The following is a 24,472-nucleotide window of genomic DNA, read 5'->3' as shown; positions in this document are numbered from 1 at the left end:
ATTAGTTGTGCAGATTATAGATATGTGACTAACATAAGTCTTGGTCAAATGATACCATCAACATGGAACACTGTGTCTTTCCCAAAGCGGTTGGAATAAATAAATGAGAGATTGACTAAAAGAAGTATTATTTTTAAAGTATTCAATATATTAATTAATATCTGCATCATTAAATTGAACTACAAGTTGCATAGATATAGAAAAAATTTCTTACATTTTTCCAGAGTAAAATGGCTTTCCTGTTGGTCACACTGTGTCTTTGGTTACATGTTAATATGTTGTGTGTTTCAAGAGCACAAAATGTACTAATATTAATATATGTTCTTATTGATTAGGCAAATAAACTAATCAAGGAGGAACTTCAAAGTCAAGTGGAATTGCTAAATTCTTTTGAGAAAAAATATAGTGATCCTGGCCCTGTGTATGACTGCTTGGTGTGGCATGATGGTGAAGCCTGGAGGTAAACATCATGTATTATATAGATCTTCACTTAAAGCTGTTTTTATCTACTCTGAAGAACATTAAATTCTCAGAACCGTCCAGAGAATTGGTTTAAGTGACATTAATATCCCTAAGCAAAACTGTTGGACAGCCGAATTGGCTTTTGGGTAGTTTTGGATAAGCTCTTTGAACTTCTTGGTATTTTAGGTGCTAAACCTGTCCCTTGTGTGTTTTAAAGAAGCTTGTTTCATTAACCAGACAGTAACTTAACCAGATAATAGCAGGTTAATCATTGGTAGACATAGAAATGTTCCTGACCAGAGCTGGGCAGTTTGGAAAGTAACTGCAAGAGAATACTGGATACAGAACTGAGCGTATGTGGGAAATATTGGACAGGGACTTAAGGAAATATTCTAATATTCGCAGGGATGGGGTAGTGGGACAATAGGTGGTTCAGTTCCAATGTTTCCTGCATGTACTGAAAACACTGCCAACTTTGTCCTGAGGAAAATATGTTTCCAAGGTCCTTAAGGCAGTTGACAAAGGAAGGGATCCATGCAACGGTTTGTCGACATTATTCTAAGACAGCTTTTAGAATTTTTGCGTTGCAAATGAAACTTAGAGGAAATAAAATCTGAAGTCACTGGAGTAACACTTTAGAAAATGTTATAATTGATGAAAAATGCAGCAGAATTGTGGTTTCAGGTGCTACTGGAAATAATTTTTCTGATTGCATTGTACTGTATATCGTGTAGGGCTTCGATTCCCTGCCCCCATCTCAGGGTTAGACACAGAATTTTTTGAGGAGAATCTTAGAGACCCCAAATTACCTAAGGCGAGTCTTGGCACTGTCATTTCAAAAATGCCGGCCACTTCTGAGGGGAGGTAAAGTGACCTTAAGTGCCTTGGTTTTTGTTTCTACAGACTGTCAAAGCTGCCCTCCTCCTGCCACGCTTCCACTGTTGAACCCATATCACTACCCTTAGCAGGGAACCCAATAGAACCATACTCTTAAGTATTCGTCAGGATGTACAGGGTCAAACGCAGTCACTCTCTGTTGAGAAAACTGTTTACAGAAGATTACTTGAAGGAAAGAACTGTTAGTTGGTTTCTTTTCAGTGGTTTTTGACCTTGTTTTCTCAGGTTTCCTTTGAGTTGGATGAAAGCTGTGGACTTTTTTCATAGAGGATAGGATGAAGAAATGTATTAAAAATGTCCAGGAATTTATAACCCATGCCCCCTTTCCTGCCCCCTACCTTCCACAAGTACTCTAATCCTATCCGTGAACCTCATCTCCATGTTCCCTTTCTGGTATGCTAACACCTGTTCCTTGAACTGAGCCAACCACCTTCAGAAAGTTATACCCTGCACCAATATGCATACTTGGCCTCTGTGGAATTACTTAGGGGAGTCACTCAGTTTTATGTTGATATTTTGATATGGTGCTTGAAGTGTTGAGTCACTGCATGTTGACGGTGGTTACAAGAAACTGATTTTTGGAATGTGTCACTGTATTTGCTATGAGAATGTTGTCAAAGATGTTGATTCATTCATTCTTTCATCATTGGGCAAATATTTGAGTACTTTTCTTCGTGCCAGGTAGACTCTAAAGAAGCTATTCCGTGGACTCTAGACTCTGTGAAAGCCAGTGTGAGAACATCTGAGCCCGTCCAGGAAGCATCAAGAAAGATTTTATTGAAGGATCAGCTCAAGTTAGCAGACAGGGAAGGGGCAGGGGTTAAAGGTCCAGGAAAAGGCCCAGAGGAGATGGAGAGACTTCCAGGGATGTAGAATGTTTCATGGGCCGGATGAAAATGGGGCAGGACTTCCGAGATGATTGCCGGGATGGAGAACTGGCCAGTTACATCTGTAACTTTTAAGAACCCCAGGTGCTAACTGTTTTGGCAAATAGGATTTGGTGGCATACGTTTTACCTGTTGACCTCAGTCCAGATTCCATTTGACATGCTACTTGTTTCCTGCTTGCTCATTTCCATTAGTGTTCAGTCTCCTCTGTCTTGCTCTACTGTATGTCTTTTTTTGAAATGCCATAAATCATTTTAGCCGCACACTGATTGGGTATACATAAAAACAAACAGTTTCAGAGATCCTTCTGTCTAAATTGTCAAAGTTTGTTAATGAAATATCTGCCTTAATATTTATAATAAATGTCCTGTCTGTACTAGTGGGCTTCCATTAATTCATTGTAGCAATTGTGATTGACTCTAGCTTGTTAAAACACAATTCTTCTTATCTAGAAAATGCACACAAAGGCCTAATAGCTAAAAACATAATATTGACCTTAAATGATGTGCATTCCACTTATGACTTTTATTTTAGATTTATTTAGTTTTAACCAGACTATTTTGTAGTATTTGGAATACATATTGTAAAAACTACAGAGGTAATAAAATGGGGAAAGAGCAGACAGGACAACCATAAAACTATGTAGAAAATGCTGTTTGTAAAAAGTAAATGTTTGCCTGAGGCTGTTACAACTGTGGGGAGGGGATGAGGCAGTTTGTCGTTCATCTAGTGTCAAAAAACCTGCATCCGCCATTGGATTCATTAAGCCAATTCTAAAAGAAGGGAGTAAGGCCTAGGCTGTAAGTCGTGATCATCCTGAATTAGTCTGAAACTCTAGGCCAAGCTTTGGTGAAATTTCTTAAGTAGTTAAATGGTTTTCTCCCTGGACTATTGTGATGGACAGTGTTCCTAAAGCCTTTTATCCATGGCTTCATTTAAGGGCTGGTTCCTTTAAGCTTCTTACTTAATCGTTACTGATGACTCTGAGACAGAGGACTCTAAACCTGGCAGTTACTGTGTTTGTTGTCATAAAACAGGGCAGTAAGAAGGTACCTAATAGACCATACCACATTATTTTTGGAAAGCCGAGAAAATAGATGAGTTTCACTATTCTCAATTTACAGAGCCTGCATTGATTCGAATGAAGATGGGGACTTGAGTAAATCTACCGTGTTGAGAAACTACAAAGAAGCCCAAGAATATGGTTCTTTTGGCACAGCTGAGATGTTAAATTACTCTGTTAACATATATGACGATGGAAACCTGCTGTCCATTGTGACCAGTGGAGGTATTTTGTTTCCGATTTGGTAACTAGAGATAAACTTGTAACGTGGTAAGGTGATAAATTTCTGTAGCCAAGAAGAAGCCTTATAGAGAATTTAACTTAGAGATTCCACCTAAAGAACTAGGTGTGTGATAATAAATGGGATTTGATTCCCTGGCAAGGTGTTGTTTTCTTTAAAGTTGTAACCATGTAGGATCTATTCCAAGAATACAGATGTAGTCCAGCCACAAAAAAAAAACACCCAACATAATTCATCTTATGAAAATTCTTTTGGAAGGAATTTTACTTCTGTGTTGCTGACTCTTGAGCAGTTCACCAAGTACAGAGTCGGGTAAAAAGATCCTCATGTGGCATTCTGTGTAATTTCAAAGAAGTGGGAAACTATCCATATACCCATGGACAAAAAAGTTTGTTTAAAACTGTGTATTGTTGGGGACTATTATATAGCAAAATGAATAAATCTACATATACCAATATTCATAAATCTCAAATACATAAATTTTAAATAAAAATATATTGATAAAACATTTGTGTAAAATTGTAAAACATGCCAAGTAATACCGCACAGTGTTCATGGGTGTATGTGTTTGTATGATAAAAATACAGATGGGAAGAATCTACACCAGCTTCTACATAGTGGTTACTTCTAGGAAGGGAGCCAGGATAGCTTTAACCCTTTCTTACCCCCCTCTCACAGTATTACTGAATTATAGTTGAAGTACAATAAACTGCACATACATACACAGTTTGATAAGTTTTGATAGACATGTACACCTAGGAAGCCATCACCACTGTTAAGGTAATGGACATATCTATCACCCGTCCCAGTCTACTTGTCTTCCTTCGTAATCCACCCTGATGTACCCGCCCCATATAGCCACTGAACTGCTTTCTGTCAGTGCAGATACTTCGTGTTTTCTGGAATTTTATAGAAGTAGAATAGTTCCGGTATGAAATCTATCCATATTATGGTTATAAATAGCTAATTCCTTATCACTGAGTAGTGGCTCATTGTGTGGATACACCAGGACTTACCCACTCACCTGCTGGTGGACACTCAGATTTTTCCAACACTGGTGTGTAGGTCTCTGTGCAAATATGTTTTTGTTTAATTTGGACTGGTATCTAGACAAACCAGTTGGGTATGGTAAATATGTTTAACCTTTTAAGAAACAGTAGCTGTGCCCTTTTATACTCCACCAGTGGGGTGCGAGGGCTCAACAGCTCCACGTTCTTGTGCACATGTGGTGTAGTCAGCCTCCTGTGACATTTAGATGCTCTGACTTGTAAGTGGTGATGTCAGGTGTTTTGGGGAGGAGCAGGGGTGGGGGGGATTACATTAAAATCTAGCTTCCCCTTTTTTTTTTTGAGAGAGTGCATGTGAGAGTGGGGGAGGGGAATGGAGGGATAGAGAGAGGGAGAGAGAGAAAATCTCAAGCAGGCTCCATCCCAGCACAGAGCCCAACACAGGATTGAGTCTCACAACTGTGAGATCATGAGCCAAAATCAAATGTAGGATGCTTAACCGACTGAGCCACCCAGATGCCCCAAGCTTCCCTATTTTTAATTGGGAAAAATGAGAAAGGAAGAATGGGTAATATTGGGTCACAAAGGGGACACTTCTGCGTAAACACATCAAGAAATAAAACATTGTCGAAGCCCATCATGTCTGTTCCTAAACATGCATCCTCTTAGAGTTAACCATGGTCCTGATTTTTTTTTTATCACCGCATTAGATTGAACCATCCATTATTGCTGTTTTTATAGGTCAGAAGTGATTAAATAGTGGCACTTTCACGTAGTTCAGTCTAACATAATGTGTTTCCATTTATATAAATGAAATTATTCAGTATATATCCTTTTGTATGTGGTTTCTTTAGAGCAACCTTATTTTTGTGTGCTTCATCTCATAGTGTTTAGAAGTAGTTGATAATGGGGCACCTGGTAGCTCATTCGGTTGAGCATCTGACTCTTGATTTTGGTTCAGGTCATGATCTGACAGTTCCATGGGTTCGAGCCATGTCGAACTCTGCACTGGCAGTGCAGAACTGCTTGAGATTGTCCCCCTTTCTCTCCCCCACCCCCCTGCTTGCACTGTCTCTCTCAAAATTAATAAATAAACTTAAAAAAAAGTAGTTTAATATTTATTGCTGTGTGATATTCAATTCATTAATATACTATGTATCCATTTACCATTGATGGATCTTGGGGTTATTTCAGGTTTTGAATTTTGCAAGCAATGCCACCGTGAATGTTTTTGCACGTATCTTTTAGTGTACATGTGCACGCATTTGTGTTGGGTGTATAGCTGGAAGTAGAATTCCCGGATTGTAGGGTATTCCTGTGTTCAGCTTTCTGTAATGCTGGTCTATATCCTGCCAGTAGTGTGTGGCTGTTATCAGCCATAAAGTTTTAGCCATTCTGAAAGGTATGCCGAGGTATATCTCATTGTGGCTTTTTTTTTTTAAAGGTTTATTTATTTTTTTTAATTTTTGAGAAAAAGGGTGTGAGTGGGGGAAGGGTTGAAAGAGAAGGGAGAGGAGCAGAGGATCCAAAGTGGGCTCTTTGCTAACAGCAGCAAGCCTGATGTGGGGCTCTACCTCACGAACCACGAGATCATGACCTGAGCCGAAGTTGGACCCTCAACTGACTGAGCCACCCACGTGCCCTCTCATTGTGGCTTTGAACTGCACTTTCCAGATGACTCATGAAGTTGAACATCTTTTCGTATATTTATTTGACATTTGGTTATCATCTTTTGTGAAATGCTTTTCAAGTGTTTTACCCATTTTTCTCTCGGATCTGAAAGATAATATGGATTTAAGCTCTTTGTCAGCTGTGTGTATTGCAGATACTTTCTCACCTTTGAGACTTGGATCTTGTTCTCAATGGACGGGATAGAATCCAGGGTAGCAGAGTAATTCAAGGTTTCACTTTTTTATAAATTATTGAGAAGAGACTTAAGATGATAGTACACAATTAGATGTTAAAATGAGAGTATTTTTATTAGATTATTTTATTTTATGCTTAATACATAAATTGAATGCTTAAAACTTGGAACCCATGAAAATATTTTGTCATCTTCCCCTCTTGCTGCCTGTAGGAGCTCATGGGACACACGTAGCTAGTATAGCTGCTGGGCATTTTCCTGAAGAACCTGAACGGAGTGGTGTAGCTCCCGGTGCTCAAATTCTTTCAATCAAGATTGGCGATACAAGACTAAGCACAATGGAAACAGGCACGGGCCTCATAAGAGCTGTGAGTGTTTGTGAGGTGTTGATTTAGAAGATTAATGAGGGATAGTGGATAGTCTTGGATATTTTTAGTCTTATAAAGTGTTCTTCAATTCACTAGGAATACATTAGACTGTATTTGGTATATAGGACTTGGTTTTAAGAAGCAAAAATGCTTATTTCAGTTTTAAATTATTTTTATTAAAAATTATTCGATAAAATTTTTTGGAAAATATGAAAATATTATTTATGTTTTACTTTTCATTTCCATTAAGCCCCTGACACACTATTTTGAGATACTTTAAAAACCCCAAACAGACCTTTTCACCAGCTTGCTCCATTGGTCTAGGAAGAATCGAACTCATAGTCTGCGTTTCATTTTAACGTATGGATTAGATTTTACTTGAACTTCAGTGATTTTAGAATTCAGTCAGAACCATTCCATTCTGCACCTGCTAGTTGTGTTTTTATTGACTACTTACTATACTGTGTCTCCACCTACCCTTTAAGTTTTTCAACTTCAAAGTAGAATGGAAGTGGAAGTAGAATATGATTGGTTAAGAAACTGGGAGTCCATGCCTTTATTTTACTGGTCAGTCTTTCTGTAAATTGCTGCCTCAACTAGACTCTTCATCTTTTTAATAGATGATAGAAGTCATCAATCATAAGTGTGATCTTGTCAACTACAGCTATGGAGAAGCTACTCACTGGCCAAATTCTGGGTGAGTGTTCTCAGGCGCTCGTGAGCCACAGGCTCGAGCTGACGAAGAGCATTAGATGTTTCTGTGCCTGGGTGGCACGCCACAGGTGAAACCGGGCATTCCCCTGGCTCGGTAATAAGGGCGGGTCTCGTGGGCTCCCGGCCCCCGTTCTGTGTGTGATGTGGTCATTCCCTCCCAGCCACCGAGACCCGCCGGCCCACCCGTCCACTGCTGCACTTCCGCGTTCCCAAACAGTGTGCTTACCTGACGGAACGTAGACCGTGCATCTCGGTCGCTCAGCGTCGCCTTTGATCATCTGCATGTACTCTTACATGGCCTGCATGGCCGTTGACACCGTCTGTTCTCCTCAGAGACCTTCAGCGACCCTTCCTTTCTTCCCTCGGCTGATGTTCTCACCTCTTCCTTTCCCAGAGACGATAAAAGCCCTGAGAGGGGACTCCTGTCCTTCCTGCAGCCTACCCTGACCCCAGCCCCTCTGCCTTCCCTTCTTGTAGTAAATGAAGTGCCCGGGGTCAGAAGTCCCTCAAGCACTTGCTGTGTGGTTCCCATTTCCCCTCTCCTTAAAAACTCCCGTAACATCCCTCTCCTTTCCTGGATTAATACCACTCCACAGGCACGCTCTACAATCTGCTGCCTTTGAAACAGACAGATCTCTTCATTTCACACTGCTTTCCCTCACTCCTCCAACAAAACTTGGTTAATGGTGTGTATTCGCCACTTCTGAGGCTCCTCAGCACATTTTGACGTGTGTCCCAGGTCTTCCTGCTGCCAAATCCAGTGGCTCAGCCTTGGTCTGTTACCTCAGCTTTTTTTCCCCCAGGGTAATAACTTTGAAATTATTTAAAGTGTTTACTTGCCTAGTCATCATCTCTCCCCCATTCCCATCACCAGCCCATCCATATCTGCATGTCACCCAGTGTCTGAAGCTCTTTCATAAAGCCCTACCAAACGGGAAATTTTACCGAGCCTGGTTTGCTGTCCTCAAGCAACGTAATTTTCTCAGATAACCAGTATTAGATTTCTTGTGACATGTCCCTCCCCGCCCCACCGCCATAACAGTCAGCCTGTCGTGCTCATTTCTTTCCTGAATGTAATCTTGCCTTCTTCTCTTGCTTCAGTACCGTTTTCACCTAAGTGTATTTCTTTCTCTCTTCCTTTGTTTGACCTTCATCCTATTAAAGCCACCTTTCCCTGATACTCTTCCCCTCGTACCCCGTGATTGTTGCATCTTGGCCCTACGCCTTTTTTCCATTTCCTGCATTTCCCCAACTGTCTAACTTCGTTTCTTTTATTTAATACCAGTTTGCTTCTTGTTTGCTGTCAAGTTCTCGCCAGATTCTTTATTTTAAATCTTACTCTTAAGTGCTTCCTCTTGCCCGTTTCCCTTTCATCTTTGCCACTGCTCATAGATCTGCATAGGAATCCCCTGAGGAGTCACTTCTGACCAGATCATTTTAAGGGGAGGTGGGAGTCCAGCTGCCTGTTGCCCCACCGTCTGATCCAATCCCTGCCTGTATTTCAGTGTTTGCTTTTAGTCCTTTGGGTTTATTGTCCCTCCATCTATTCACCGTCGTGTCTAGCACTCTTCCCCATTTACCGCGGTCTCACAACTCCTTCCTTACGCTGAGACCCAGCTGGGGTGTACCACTTGGACTGGCCGTGCCATGTTCCGGCGTTCTGGGGCTGGGTGTGCCACGGGTTACTTGCCCTGCATTCGAACAGCGTGGGGTGTTATAAACAGTGGGAATAAGGCTAAACACGTATAGTTTGAGAACGTCCCCGAGTGATTCTCATGCACGCCTTCTTGTAGCCACTGTTTGAGTTCTACTACTTGGAACCCATATTCTAGTTTGGTTTCTATGTACGCCATATTTGAAAGCATCTTCACAGTATACTAAGACATTTTTTTGAAAAGTGGGACAGTTTTCTATGTCCAAAGGAATTCTCTCTCTCTCTGTGTCTCTCTCTCTCAGGAGAATTTGTGAAGTCATCAGTGAAGCAGTGTGGAAGCATAACATAATTTATGTTTCCAGTGCTGGAAATAACGGTCCGTGCCTTTCTACCGTCGGTTGTCCCGGTGGAACTACATCGAGTGTAATAGGTTAGTTTCCCGTTTCAGAGCTGGACTTAAGAACAAGCCAGCAAACCCCTCAGCGAATGTGATGTTAATCGCATCTCTTTTGCATGCAAGACACCGGGAACCTCCCGTGTGTGCCCTCAGGAAGCACAGGTGTAGTCAGACCTGCTGGTTCGAAGGCGACTGCAGTGAGTGGCTTATGGAAAGTACAGGCACAGCCGGGGCTCACAGAAGTGCAGTTGCTTCTGATTTGAGAATTTAGGTGAGGCTTTCTGAAGTGTGGCAGTGAGGATTTCAGTAGGCAGAAATGAGCAAGGGAAGGGTTTTCCAGACTGAGTGAACAACGTAAACACAGATGCTTGCTTCACTTTTTATTTACGGTGTATGGCGGCTAATTTTAGTGTGGTTTCCTCCTTTTCATTTCTTGTGGGACATACAGGAATAGTCAGATGTTGAGAAAGGGAGCTTTATTAATAAGAGCAGTTGAAACACATTTATTCCATGAATGTGACTTCCTTCCCGCTACTTGGTCTGTCGGATGTGATGCACTCAGTTGTTTTTTCGCTGTCCTTGGAGGGGAAAAAATGCCTGTCAACAAGAAGAATTAAGGGAAATCAAAATGAGTTGTGCTCATAATATTAAAGTGGTAAAATTAGCTGTAGCTGCCAACCTGTGTGAAAACACCCACAGAACATAACGCCCTCCCCCTGTTTATTTATTTTTTTTTAATGTGAGGCATGAATGAGGAGGATGAACCGAGAGAACAAATAGGTAGTAAGTGATACCTGGAATTATTTTCTTTATTTTCACATTGAGAGCACTATAAGGCTTATACCTCTTAGCATTTGTAATTGGATGCATGACAGTAGAAACTGTTTGGTCCCAAATGATTTTTCTGGTGTATACATCAATAACTGCTTGAATAGATACATATTATAGTTGTTACTAAAGGCATACAGTTACTGTAGATGTTATCGATACATAGTAACATCTGGGCATCAAAGTTCAGAAACTAGTCCTTTAAAAATTTTTTTTAAATAATAGTGATCTTCAATTATAGGATGTGCTTTTATTTGTAGCTTCTAAATCTCAAGCAAGGTATAGCTTATTTTGTGTGATTTAAAACTTCTTGGTTCAGTAGTTCTGTTAAATCCTGTGTTGAGACAACAGTACCTACCAGTGATCTGTCCTTTGTATTTTAGTTCTCGAGATATTTTAAATAAAATGAAACCAAATAGGTCTGAAAGGTACCTACAGATCAAAATACATTATTCTCCCACAATACTCAGTATTTTGTCATGTTCTTACCCCCAGATTCACTGGAAATTTGTAAACTAAATTTTACAAAGTGATTACAGTTTTGTGTGTCTGCATTGTTAACCTAAATCCTGTTAACTCACCTATTTTATCCAGTCTTCTACTCTGTGTCTGTGTTTGCTATAAAGAAGAATTAGGAGCTGGTGGACCTGGATTGTAAGTCTTTCTCCACCAGTCCCTGTGAGCTTAGTAAATTTTTTTCAGCCCTCTCGAGGCTCTGTTTCCAGATTTCTAGAATGAGGAAACTGAGTTTGATCCCTATAGGTCTATGAATTTAGAGTCTTTGTGACTAGTCTGCCTTTACACATTTATCTGAAACACCGAAGCATGTTAATGTCTCTGCTGTTTGCTTGTTTTTACAGCCGTTTCGGGGGAGGGGGTACTGCGAACTTTATGGGTAAGAATATTGGATGCAGTGGTCATTTAAAAATGAAGACCAACTAATTCCCTTACTTTCCTAAAGTTATATTTTATAGTTTATAACACATTTATCTTTCTATCTTATACATACACACAGTTTTAGGTACATTATTATATTTGATTCACATAATAACCCTGGTAGATATTTTTATGGTCAAAACCAAAGCACCTCGTTTAACATCTGGTACATAGTAAACTTTCCTTATCAGATTTTCTTTCTTTCCATTTATGAGCAAGCACTAGGTACAGGGTGACTAAGGGATTTACCCAAGTGAGTAACAGTGATTTGGAACGAAGCAAGTGAACACATAAGCGAGTGAACAGTGGATTTGGAATGAACATCTAATTTTGTGTCCTTTTGTTAACGATGAAATTCATCCCGTAGGTGTTGGTGCTTATGTTTCTCCCGACATGATGGTTGCTGAGTATTCCCTGAGAGAGAAATTACCGGCCAACCAGTACACGTGGTCTTCTAGAGGCCCCAGGTGGGTTGAGAGTGGTACACGGTCTGTTACACATATTTTGTTGAACTACATGGTGGGGAGGAACAGAGTTTTGATAACTTTACCAGTTCTCTGGGTTTTTACTTTTTCAAGATTATCATTTTGATAAACAGTCTCATTTCAGGGAAACATCATTCAAGGAACAAATTATAATTATTTCATTGTTAGCTGTATGACATACCTATTCTGAGTGTAAGATTAGAAAAATTGGTTGGAACCTGGTCAAATGTCGTAATGCTAGATTCAAATCCTCTGAGTTCAGGAATCTTCGTAGTCTTTTCTCAATAATTTCTTCTTAAAAAATAAGCTTATTTCAATGGTTGAGTGTAACGGTCATTGAAAGCAGTCGGGCTGTAGGTCTCCATGGGGATCAGCAAGCTTTGCCTGTGCCATCACATCAGCCTACCTAACTGGCCTAAACACTACATCACTGCACAAGAGCAACTAGGGATACAGTTGGCTAAGGTTTATGTGTTTTACATTCAGTTAATAAAAGTATTATTAAATTTACTAATTCTCTTCTAAAGGTGATTTCGAAACGTTTTATCTTATAGTCAGTATAACACACCAAGTATTAGAAAATGTTTAAACCAGACTTTGTTGTTAGTCTTATTTGCCCATAGAACTATAGAATAATTAAAGAATTATTTTAAGAAAATGAGTTAGTCAATTATGGGGGAAACTTGGATTAGGGAGATACTGGTTCACAAACCCAGTTATTCTAGGAATTGAAAGAATTTGTTTCATGTTTTTACTGTGCTATGAACATGGAATCGTACTTCAAATACATGGTTTAACTATTAGATTTAATTATTACGATATGAAGTCTAAAACATTGACTCATCATCACTGAATGAAACACATTCTGTGTACTATTTGAAAAATCTTCTTTGTCAGGAAAGGTTGTTAGACATACAGAATTTACTTGACTTCCTGGTATTTGCAAGTATGGCACATTTGGTTTTTCTTAACAAATTTTTTTAAGTTTATTTTTAGAGCACGTGTGCAAGTTGGCCGGGGCGGGGGGGGGGGGGGGGGTACCAAGAATCCCAAGCAGACTCTATGCTGTCAGCACAGAGCCCTTCCACAGAGCTCTATCCCATGAACTGTGAGATCATGACCTGAGCTGAGATCAAGAGTTAGACGCTTAACTGACTGAGCCACCCCAGTGCCCCAAATACGGCATATTTATTAAAAGACACATTACCAAACAACGTCTACATAAGCAAGTTTTGAATTTGTATTGCCTATTGTATTTTAGAAGAACATCATCACTTTTTAAGGATACTTACATAATGTTTATGTAAAGTTTTTTTTTGGTAAGGAATATGTAAGGTTTATATAAAGAATATTTATATGGGCGCCTAGGTGGCTCAGTCAGTTAAGTGCCCGACTTTGGCTTGGGTCATGATCTTGCGGTCCGTGGGTTCAAGCCCTGCATCAGGCTATGTGCTAACAGTACAGAGCCTGGAGCCTGCTTTGGATTCTGCATCTCCTCTCTCTTGCCCCTCCCCCACTCATGCTCTGTCTCTCTCCATCTCTCAAAAATTAACAAATGTTAAAAATTTTTTTTTAATTAAAAAAAAAAAATATTTGTTTGTTTTTAAAGTAGACTCCATACCCAACACGAGGCTTGAACTCACAGCCCTGAGATTGAGTTGCACGCTCTATACCCAGTAAGTCAGCCAGGAGCCCCCAAATTTTATTTTTTTAATGAAAATTGTATTTACATATCATGGAACCCTTTTTGGAATACTTATTAAATGTTTTATGATTAGCCACTTTAACAGAGTAGTGGGAAATGACTACAGAGAAGCAGGAAGTAGTTAGAATTCATGACTTTTCCTAGTTCTTTTTTCCAGTTGTGAAATGCCACTTGCTCGTTGTGAGTATCGATAGACAATATAGATGGTGCAGATCACATGGGGACATTTTCAAGGACATTCTTTTAGTTACTCTCATCCTGTACATAAATGCGAGATCACATGATTCAGGCACCCCCATAACCTCTGTCACTCAGTAATACCATATGAAAATCTTTCCAGGTCAACAGGTATTTATTTACCTGGCGGTGCTTGTTTTAAGGTATTCACTAAAGGGGGGGGCGGGCACCGGCCTATTTCAGGAGGAGGATCTTATTTGCATTGCTTTCAGCTCTGTATAAATTTGAAACCAAATTGCACTAGTATTCCTAGCCAGGAATAAAAATAGTTCAGTCAGTGGGAGGAAGGGTGGTAGGAGGGAGAGGCCAACAATTTATGGGGAATTTATGGCCACTCTTCCAGGGAGGACACAGTAGTGTGTCATGTTATTCCTTTGCTTGGGGCACAGGGCAAAGCTTGTGTTTGCCGACTGTGCGATGAGCTCTGTGGATTTTTTATCTCATTAGATCTTGTGCAGTCAAAGCCCTAAACAAGGCGGCTGTGTTGACTTGAGCTGTCCAGGGTGACAGCCACGAGTCCCACAAGGTTAGTCTGAATTGAGATGTGCTGGAAGGGTGTGTGTCAGCTATTCAAGACTTAGTGCAAAAAAGAATGTAAATTAACTCATTTTTTTCTACCAATTACATACTGAAATTATATTTTGGATACATTGGTTTAAATAAAATACATTATTAAAAGGAATTTCACCAGTTGTTAGCTTTTTAAAAAAATTTTTTTAATGTTTGTTTATTTTCAAGAGACAGATGTGAGTGGGGGAAGAGCAAAGAGAGAGGGAGACACAGAATCCAAAGCAGGCTCTGAGCTGTCAGCACAGAGCCCGACACAGGGTTCGAACTTCTGAACTGTGAGATCGTGACCTGAGCTGAAATCAGACGCTCAACCAACTGAGCCACCCAGGCGCCCCACATTAGTTTTTTTTAAGTGGGGCTTTTGGAAAGTTTTAAATGCCCCATGTGTCCCACATAATTCTTTTGGACAATGATGTATTAAATTTTAGACAAAGGCAAAGCTTCCACTTATTGCAGACAATAAAATACATTCATTAAGGAATCTGAGCAATGACATTTATTTTCCCTCTGTAAATATACCTGATATCTTTTACACATAACCCCAGATACACACGGACACACACAGATTTTGTTCATTTATAGGGAAAATAATTGCTATACAATGGAGAAATAGCTGTGCTGGTTATTTTTTTTCCGATTGATTCTGATACTACAAATTATCCATGGTATTGTACTCTATTTGACCACTGGCATTTTTATGAATGCCCATGTTTATCGAGTCCTCAACCATCATAAGCAAACTTTAATGGCTTTTCATTCAGTGCCGATGGGGCCCTAGGAGTGAGTATCAGTGCACCAGGAGGAGCCATTGCTTCTGTCCCTAACTGGACATTGAGAGGAACTCAGCTAATGAATGGGACATCCATGTCTTCTCCTAATGCGTGTGGAGGCATCGCCTTGATACTTTCTGGTAAGGACATTGCTTAGTGCTCTGCTTGGTCTGACTTGGTACTGTTTCTAAATTCCAGTAAAGTGATGGTGAATCTTAAGTCTATGGCATAATATGAAGTCAGGTATTAGCCATAAAAAATAATTGAATAAATTTACCTTTTTGCAGACAGATGTTTGTGTTTTCTGAAGTTCTCGTGGTGAGAAATTGTGTAGAATTGGTAATGCTCTGGCCCAAAGTAAAGTTTAAGGTGGAGAAAAATTATGTGATTATAATTATTTAAATGTGCATTTGTTCATTCAACAAATATATTTATTGGCTGTTAATGACTATTGAGCATTATTATGGCTCAAAAGTACTTGCCCCTGTGGAGTTTATATTACAGCTGTGGGAGATAGACTATAAACAGAATTACCAGTAGTTTATCTTATGTGTTGAAAGGTAATGAATATTGCTATGGAAAGAAGTAAAGTGGGAAGGGTGATAGGAGTTCCTGGGGTGGTGGTCAGAGGCTCACAGGATTAATTGGGTGGCATTGGCATTGACTGGGACTCAGTTATGCTCACCGGGTTGTTGCAAAGATTCCACCTCAGGAGTGCTCCTCTCATGAAGTCCAAGGACACTCTGCCCTCATTTCTAGCCCCTTTCAACCACATCAGGTATTTAAGTTTGCTCCATACTTCCGGTCCTTGCACGTATTATTCTCTCTGCCCAGAACTCCTTTGTGCCATGTTTTGGCCTTGCAGACTCTTGTGCGTTCTGATAAGATTCAACTCACATCTTCCTTCGCCTGATAGAGCTTCACCTTCTTTTGGATTCTCACTGACAAAATTGGCCACTTTTTTGATTTGCTCTGACAGCAGCATCTTTCCACGTTCTCATCTCCTGCAGTATGATAAGCGCACACATGTTTGATGAGCTCTGCGGTGGGCAGGAATGCTATATTACTTGGGGTGCCTGGGTGGCTTGGTTAAGCGTCCAACTCCGGCTCAGGTCATGATCTTGCAGTTTGTGAGTGCGAGTCCTGTGTCCGGCTCTGTGCTGACAGCTTGGAGCCTGGAGCCTGCTTCAGATTCTGTTATCTTTCTGTTTCTGCCTCTCTGCTGCTCATGCTCTGTCTGTATCTCTCTCTCTCTCTCTCTCTCTCTCTCTCTCTCTCTCTCTCTCTCTCTCTCTGCAAAATAAATACACATTGGGGGGGGGAAAGGAATGCTATATTACTCACCTTTTATCTCTAACAACAATCTTCAACACAAAGCTGACAAATTGGTGACCTCCGTGTCCTTCTCACAGAACAGTCCTTCCCAGCTGGCTACTCCTGGCATCACCTGGGAGGCTGTTAGTATCAGTGCCTGGGATCCAGTCTCAAAGATGCTGAAGTAATTGAGCTGTAGTGAGGCCTCAGCATCTTTTCTCGCTTGTTTGTTTTAAGCTCCCTTGGCGTTTGTAACACGCAGGGAGGCTGGTGAGTGTTGGTACTGCTGGCGAGCATTGGACCAGCAGTGTTTTAATGAAAGTGTCACCTGAATGCCTTTGGCATCTCCTCTGCAGAGAGGGCACTAATGCCACAGCATAATGGGCATCAAGTGATTTTTGTTGAATGACATCTGTGCGTGATGCCAGCAGCTTGAGTCAGACTGTTGTAGTTCAGGTTTTTAAAAAAGATTAAGAAATGGGCACGTTAAAGCCGGGAAATGTGTGTGTTATTGCTGCTGGTGAGGGAAAGAGATTTCAAGTAGCAGACTCTCTAATACTCCTTTTCTTGCTTTTGCTTTGTCATTTCAGGTCTGAAAGCTAATAATGTTAACTACACGGTTCATTCAGTCAGAAGGGCTCTAGAAAACACTGCCGTGAAGGCTGACAATATAGAAGTATTTGCCCAAGGACATGGTATTATTCAGGTAGTGTTGTGTGTGTGAAAAATGGATTGCTAATCAAGATGCAGTCTTAGCTACTACTGGATAATATTTGATGTAATAACAGTGATTGAGTTGATCTAATTCTACGTTACGTGATCGTAATAGTTTCCGAACTGGTAAGCAAACGGTATGAAGCAGATTTTGTAGCTAAGACGGATTTGTTGCAGTAAGAGAAATACAGTAGATGTAGGACACACAGGGTAGAAATTCAAAGCGAAGAGCTCGAGGGCAGAAGCTGTCACTATAACGGCGTATGGAGGAGTCCCTAACTTTGGTCACTTGGGAATAGTGATGTGAGTCCAGAGAGTGGAGTGGGGTTGTGGGGGTGGTTGAACTGGTGTTTTGTCTGAAAAGGTAGACTTGTCCTCTTAGGCAAATGTACAGACTAACTTTTCGCCTGTACTTTGCTACAACCGAAATCAAGTTGGTGATTTGTTAATATTTTCTTGACCCAACCATTGATATTTTACTTTTTTTTTTTTTAATTAGGTTGATAAAGCCTATGACTACCTCATTCAGAATACGTCATTTGCTAATAAATTAGGTTTCACTGTTACTGTTGGAAATAATCGAGGCATCTACCTCCGAGATCCCGTTCAGGTGGCCGCACCTTCAGATCATGGCGTTGGCATTGAACCTGTATTTCCGGAAAATACCGGTAAGTAATAAAGGGACAATAAGCTGAGGTGCTCACATTTGTGGTTTGAATGAATAGTATCGTACGAGAGAAAGGTCATTTGGGTTAACGTTCTAAAGAGAAAACATGAATTGCCAATATTATTATCTTAAATCTTACATAGTTTAGGGAGATGCGATCGCAGGTAGGGTCCTGATATCATGGCAATTCAGTGAGTCTGGTGACTGCGGAGGGAAACAGTAGCCTAGGCCTTCAGTGACCCAGGGTTTTATTAAATTGTGGATAATAAAGCATCAGGTTCCTTTTCTTTGCCACTTTGACTGCTTGGGTGTAAGACAGAGAGGTTCGGTCAGAGAGTGGGTGGCAGAAGCAGCCAGCAAGAACCACAGCTCTTGGAGGTAGGAACAGAATGGTCATCACTGTATCCTTGGCATCTTCCTTTGGGTCAGATGGCACATAGTCATGAAAACACCCTGTTGTGAGGCTGTGGCCACGCAGGTAAAACGTGAACAGATCACAGGTGCACTACAGCCTAGGAAGGTCCTGTGGCTGTTATTTAAGCTGTGTTTTAGAAGCCCATGTCCTAGTGCGTTTTTACAATTGATTAAACTCATTTGTTAGGTTTTAAGAAAAGGTAGAACTTTTGAAAATGGAAGAAAAGGAAAAAAGTACTAATCTTTAATTTTTGGTCTTTTTAATGCTAGAAAACTCTGAAAAAATATCCCTTCAGCTTCATTTAGCTTTAACTTCAAATTCATCTTGGGTTCAGTGTCCCAGCCATTTGGAACTCATGAATCAGTGTAGACACATAAACATACGTGTGGATCCCAGGGGCTTAAGAGAAGGATTGCATTATACAGAGGTATTGGTGCATCTCCATTTTACTTTCTAAATACTCTTTAAAATGTGTAAAAGTACCTTATGTGGCAGTCTGTGTTCCCATTGGTCTGAATTAGTTAAGGGTGGGTATGCATGCATTTGTTATTTTGCCATTAATAATGTGACCCGACATCAGAAAAATGGTGTCCGCTTGTGCTTAAGGCTTTTAAATTTTAATATTAGATTACTCTACTCTGTGAATAGATTTTACCTTTTTTTCTCTTGTAAAGGTTTATGGATACTGAAACTTCCTCTTTTCTTCTAGGTGTGTGGCTATGACATAGCCTCCCCTAACGCAGGTCCTCTGTTCCGAGTTCCAATCACTGCAGTGGTCGCGGCCAAGTAAGTAACGAGTTACAGCAGCTACTGTTACATGGAACTTTTTCATGGCTATTTATGGAAATAGTGTGAACTTTTAAAGGATTGATAGACCAGAATCAGGTAACTGGGCTTTAGTTCTGCTTCTTGCTCGAAGTTCAGGGTGGCACATAGTCTTTGTATCGCTTGTTGACTATGAGAATACCTGGGGACGTCTCACGTGCCCTGCCCCAGCACTGTGCCCGGTCTGATCCGTCTGCGGTATTTGATGGTATTGTTTCGTCCCTTCACCTACTGTTTCCAGACTCTTCCCTTCCCATCTTGTCTTTCACCCCAGAACCGAGGAACTCTGATCTGATCATACTGCTTCCTGTTTAAGATACATTGGTGGCATTCCCAAGGATCATGCTCTTTAAAACAGCAAACAGTGATCCTTCAAAACCAGCATTTCCTATCACCCCATCCACCCAGCTGCACGTTTCCACTCACTGCTGCCGGCGCCCAGGTTTCCTCAGACTGGCATGTTCCTGGTCATCCCTAGTCGAAGGCAGTCCCTTCTGGCTGCCTCATGGCACTTTTTACTTGCCTGCGGTACAGACTTTAGCCATTATGGTCAATGTTAGTTTACCCCGTTGGACTGTGAGCCCGCTGAAGACACAGGGACTGTATCCTACAAGTTCCTGTGTGGAGCCCATTACATAGTATATTCGGAACAAAACAGATTGTTTAGTAGATGAAGTATGAGATTGAGATGGGAATTCTGGAAACAATGGGAAGTTCTCAGTTAATGGTTTCTACTGAGTTAGTTACACTGGTAAATATTAAATATGCCCTAGGTCTCAGCCTGTAAGAAACCTAGGATGAGATTCTGGAGATAAAAAGTGACATACACATGGAGAAATTAAAGAACACTTAAATTCTCAGATTTTCCCTGGAAGTCCAGTAGGAAGTTAGACAAAATAATATAGAAGATTCAGGAATTTGCTGAGATATCATCTCCTTCAGGAAGCTTTTCCACGAACCAAGTACCTTTTCTTTCTTTACTGCTAACACTTCCTATCTATCCCAAGCATATTATGTTAAGTGTTTTTGGTGGTTTTTCTGTCTCCTCCAGACCGACTAGGGCAAAGGAAAATATTTTATTCAGTGTCGTATTTGAAGCTTCTAACGACAGGACCCCATAGGTATAGTAGGCACTCATTAAATGTTTGTCACACTGACTGCAATTTATCCTTAGCATACTCTTTAGGTTTCCATAGTGGGTAATTACATATTTGACTTTTTGTGTCATTGATTTCTTACAAAAATGCTGTGAAAGTACTTTTCTTCTTTACTGTGCCATTATAGCATGGCGTATTTTGAAGCTATATAAAGAGGTTTAATACCAGTCTCAGAGCTATAACACGGTATCGGTGACGGGGCACCTGAGTGGCTTAGTCAGTTAAGCGTCCGACTCTTGATTTCCACTCAGGTCATGATCTCATGGTTTGTGAGATCTAACCCTTCATCAGGCTCTGCACTGACAGCCCAGAACCTGCTTGGGATTCTTTTTCCCTCTCTCTGCCCCTCCCTCACTCACACACTCTTTCAAAAATAAATAAACTTAAAAAAAAAAAAAGACCGTATCAGTGACACAAAACATTACGTTTGATTTTAATATTTAGAACTCATGATAGTTTAGATTCTAGTAATTGGGAAATCCTGTGAATGAAGGATCCATGTATGTGTGTCTTCCAGACAGATTGTAGCAGACAAGTAAATAGGAGAAAAATCACTATCCTGGGCTATCCAGAGCTTATCACTACTAACATGTTGCAAAAATGAGAATACTGTGCGAACTGTTTTGTAACCAGCTTTTAAATCCCTGTGTTTATTTCCAATGAGCTGTGTTTATTTCTAATGTTAAAATCTAGAGTACCGGTGGGCTTATAATATAAAGACATTTTTGTGACAGTGTCACATTTAGCTGTTTATTTTTATTTTCAGAGTAAACGAATCATCACATTATGATCTAGCCTTGACAGATATACATTTTAAACCTGGTCAAATTCGAAGGCATTTTATTGAGGTTCCTGAGGGTGCAACATGGGCTGGTAAGTAACATTTGAGTCCGTCCTGACCACTTACCTTTATGTACGTTCTATCCTCGCTGGGATTGGACCACAGAAAGTTTGTGTATCTCTAGTATGGGCCTTTCTCCTGACAGTACTACCTCTGACACTCTAGATTTGCTGTTAGATTTAAAACATTAATAAGATCTTGTACTATTTTGCATTGATTCATACATCAAATTATCTAGGCTATTTTAAGATGTTTTAATATTCAAATTTTTAGCTTAGTTTAACATTTTTTATTCTTTTAAGAGACAGAGAGGGACAGAGCACGAGCAGGGGAGGGGCAGAGAGAGAGAGAGAGAGACACAATCGGAAGGAGTCTCCAGGTTCTGAGCTGTCAGCACAGAGCCCAGCGCGGGGCTTGAACCCACGAACTGTGGGATCATGACCTGAGCCGAAGTCAGACGCTCAACTGACTGAGCCACCCAGGTGCCCCTTTTTAACTTAGTTTAGAATAATACTTTGTCAATTAATGATTAGAGTCAGAGCTGTATTGTTGAGAACTCTGGGCTACCGCCCATATAGGGCCCATGGAATTGTCTAATACTGAACTCTGATAAAATGTATGCTAATAATACTAAAGGAAAATCTATGGTTGATTAGTATTGAATCTGATATCTTTTTAACGGTTAATGCCAGTAATTATAATGCTCTAATTATGATTTGTTCAGGTTGCTATTGAAAACAGGGTTATTTTTATAGGAATTTATTGGATGATCCAGAATGGAAGTAGCTCAGAGCATATAGCAGTCTTAGATCAGCAGTGTGCTGGGGGAGGGCAAGGAAACGGGAAGATGGCGGTCAAGGGTACAGACTTTCACTTACAAGGTGAATAAGTTCAAGGAATCTAATGTCTAGCACAGTAACTGTGGTGAACTGTTCTTTATTATGTATTTGAAATTTGCTAAAAGTCAGGTTTGAAATATTTTCACAACCACAAAACAAATTGGTAAGTGTGTGAAGTGATGGATGTGTTAACTAGCCTTATTGTGATAGCCATTTTACAATACATGTGTGTATATCAAATCCCCACAGTGTACACCCTAAACTTACACACAATGTCATTTGTCAATAACAAATACACTGCATCTCAGTAAAATGGGGTGGGAGGTGGGGGGGGGGGGGGGCAAAAAAACAACAAAACCCAGAAATGTGCAACAGATGATTCCTATTTCAAGTAATTAGAAATACTATCCTAACACTAGGTTTTGTATTCTTAGCAATTGATTAGGTTCACAGAGCTCTGTGCCCACTTGACCTTGGGAACCAGAGGCTAAACCTTGCTCTAAGTTCCCTGTATTAGAGTGGGTGTTCATTAGGTAAGATGCTGATTCTGCCTCACAGGGATTGTGGCTTTGCCTCCAGCTCGGCCTCAGAATAAAGCTAAGCACATGCAGTTCTGACAGTCATACTTTCTAGAAGCAGACGGGAGGGAGAGACTAGGAAAAGTTGTCAGTGAAGTTGAAGAAATAGATACTAATGGCATGGTATCTAATAGATACTAATTTAATAGATACTAATAGATCCTATTTAATAGATACTAATAGGCATGGTAACAAGTAGAGGTTTCCAAAATTAAAATCCTTTATCAGGAATTGATTGGTCCTCAGCTAAAGCAAGTTTCCTCATAGCAACAGAGGGGAGCAGGGTTTTGTGTAATCGTGTCCATCTGTGGACAGCTTGCTGTTCCGCGGTGTTTGGAGTTTGCGGCGTGGCGGCGGCTCATTTTAATGCTGTTCTGTTTCTTTTCCGTAGTCGAGTCTTCTACCCTTTTATCTTTATTCATTCTGTTGATTCTTTGTTTTTGAGAAAATCCGCGCATTTCCTTTGAGCATATTATTTTATTGGCAATATGTCGTTTTCTAAAAAGTTGGCATTATTAAAATACTTGTATGTCTTTTTTTAAATCCGATCAGTTTAAAGCTTTGCTTCCCCCCCATCTGACTCTAGAGGTGACTGTGTGTTCGTGCTCTTCTGAGGTGTCGGCCAAGTTTGTTCTCCACGCAGTGCAGCTGGTGAAGCAGAGGGCGTATCGAAGTCATGAATTCTATAAGTTCTGTTCCCTTCCAGAAAAAGGGACACTGACTGAAGCTTTTCCTGTCTTAGTAAGTTTCAATTAATAGTTTGAAATCCTAAAATGATGTCTTTTTTTATTTTTGGTATGGGCCAAACCTAAGTATTTGAATTTGGTTTTATAGTTTGTATAGAGCATATTGGGACTGCATATTTTATTGATGCTGAATAAGTAAAGTAGGAAGGTGGGTAGTCTTGGTGGGTTAGTGGAGACCAAGCAGGAGGTAAATATTGTTTGAACTCTTCGATAACTTAGTGAAGAAAAGTGCTGGTCTGCTAGGTTCTGATGCCTTGCGACATGGACCCCGAAGTGGATTGTTTTCCTCGTCACACAGATTATTTCCTCATTTACGTTTTTCTTCATGTTTTCTACTTGTTGCATTATTAATGCCCCGTAGTTAAGAATCCATGAGGCTGTTTTGCTGTAGAGGTGAAGCTGTTGCCGCTTCCCACCCGCAGGGCTGCCGCGTGGCAGGGCCCCTCCTGCGTGGTGTCGTTTGTCCTCTGCAGGAGCCGGCGTTCTTTCTCAGATCTGCTTCCATAGTGTTTTCAGTTGTATCATCTTTCCCGGATCTTATGTTTTTGATTACTTTTTCTTGTATGTGTTAGTGTCCTGTGACCCATCTTTAAACTTTCTGACGCACCGAGTACTAGAAAACCTAATTTAAAACTCAGTGCTTCAAATAGTTTTTGCTTTTAATTTTTCTAAGAGAAAGATGTAAATGACCGTAGTTTCATTTTGCTTTGATTGCCAGGCAGCTCTGAGCCTGCAACTCAACTGTGGGTATTGAATAGGCCTTGCAAAGCTGAAATACCCCTCTTATCATTGTTCTTATAACTTTTCCTTTGGCCCTAAGTTTTTATTCCAGTTTGTTTTCATCACTGTTTTATTTCATGTACTCTGAAAAGCTGCCTCAGATCTTTTATGACAAGCACTGTAGGATTCTGAGTAAATAACTGTGTATTTAAATGCCTGTACTCTATCTCTGCAACCATAATTTTCTAACTCCACACGTAGCTGTACAAATAGGAAAAGTTTGAAAGCCAGAATTGCTTTAAAACACCTACTAGTTATATTGTGTACTTTGAAGGAAAGTGAGAGAAGGGAATTACACATCTCTGATTTTCATCTTTCTTCACAGGGTGGGAAAGCAATTGAGTTTTGCATTGCTCGTTGGTGGGCAAGTCTTAGTGATGTCAATATCGATTACACCATTTCCTTCCATGGAATAGTGTGTACTGCTCCTCAGTTAAACATTGTAAGTTCCATGTTTCCATCATTTTTAACGTCACTTATTTGCGTTAGGGAAAAATAATCTCACTGGTTG

General features: G+C 40.3%; 1 protein-coding gene across 7 annotated transcripts in view; it reads left to right on the top strand.

Moving 5' to 3' along the window:
- Positions 1–24,472, top strand: part of TPP2 (tripeptidyl peptidase 2) — a 67,794-nt gene that overhangs the window by 19,714 nt on the left and 23,608 nt on the right. For all 7 annotated transcript variants that reach the window (XM_019443942.2, XM_019443941.2, XM_019443939.2 and 4 more), the window contains exons 5-18: positions 336–460; positions 3,371–3,534; positions 6,635–6,789; positions 7,410–7,486; positions 9,460–9,587; positions 11,686–11,785; positions 15,077–15,225; positions 16,990–17,105; positions 17,613–17,781; positions 18,465–18,622; positions 18,905–18,981; positions 20,944–21,050; positions 23,022–23,176; positions 24,287–24,403. In XM_019443942.2, the coding sequence (XP_019299487.1) occupies positions 336–460; positions 3,371–3,534; positions 6,635–6,789; positions 7,410–7,486; positions 9,460–9,587; positions 11,686–11,785; positions 15,077–15,225; positions 16,990–17,105; positions 17,613–17,781; positions 18,465–18,622; positions 18,905–18,981; positions 20,944–21,050; positions 23,022–23,176; positions 24,287–24,403 (1,797 nt within the window). The remainder of the gene's footprint in view (positions 1–335; positions 461–3,370; positions 3,535–6,634; positions 6,790–7,409; positions 7,487–9,459; positions 9,588–11,685; positions 11,786–15,076; positions 15,226–16,989; positions 17,106–17,612; positions 17,782–18,464; positions 18,623–18,904; positions 18,982–20,943; positions 21,051–23,021; positions 23,177–24,286; positions 24,404–24,472) is intronic.

The sequence above is a fragment of the Panthera pardus genome, unplaced genomic scaffold (assembly GCF_024362965.1).
Source record: "Panthera pardus isolate Hobbes unplaced genomic scaffold, ASM2436296v1 HiC_scaffold_1, whole genome shotgun sequence".
In the NCBI taxonomy this organism is placed as follows: domain Eukaryota; kingdom Metazoa; phylum Chordata; class Mammalia; order Carnivora; family Felidae; genus Panthera; species Panthera pardus.
Note: the sequence above shows the minus strand (reverse complement) of the source record. Positions and strands in the feature narration are given on the sequence as shown.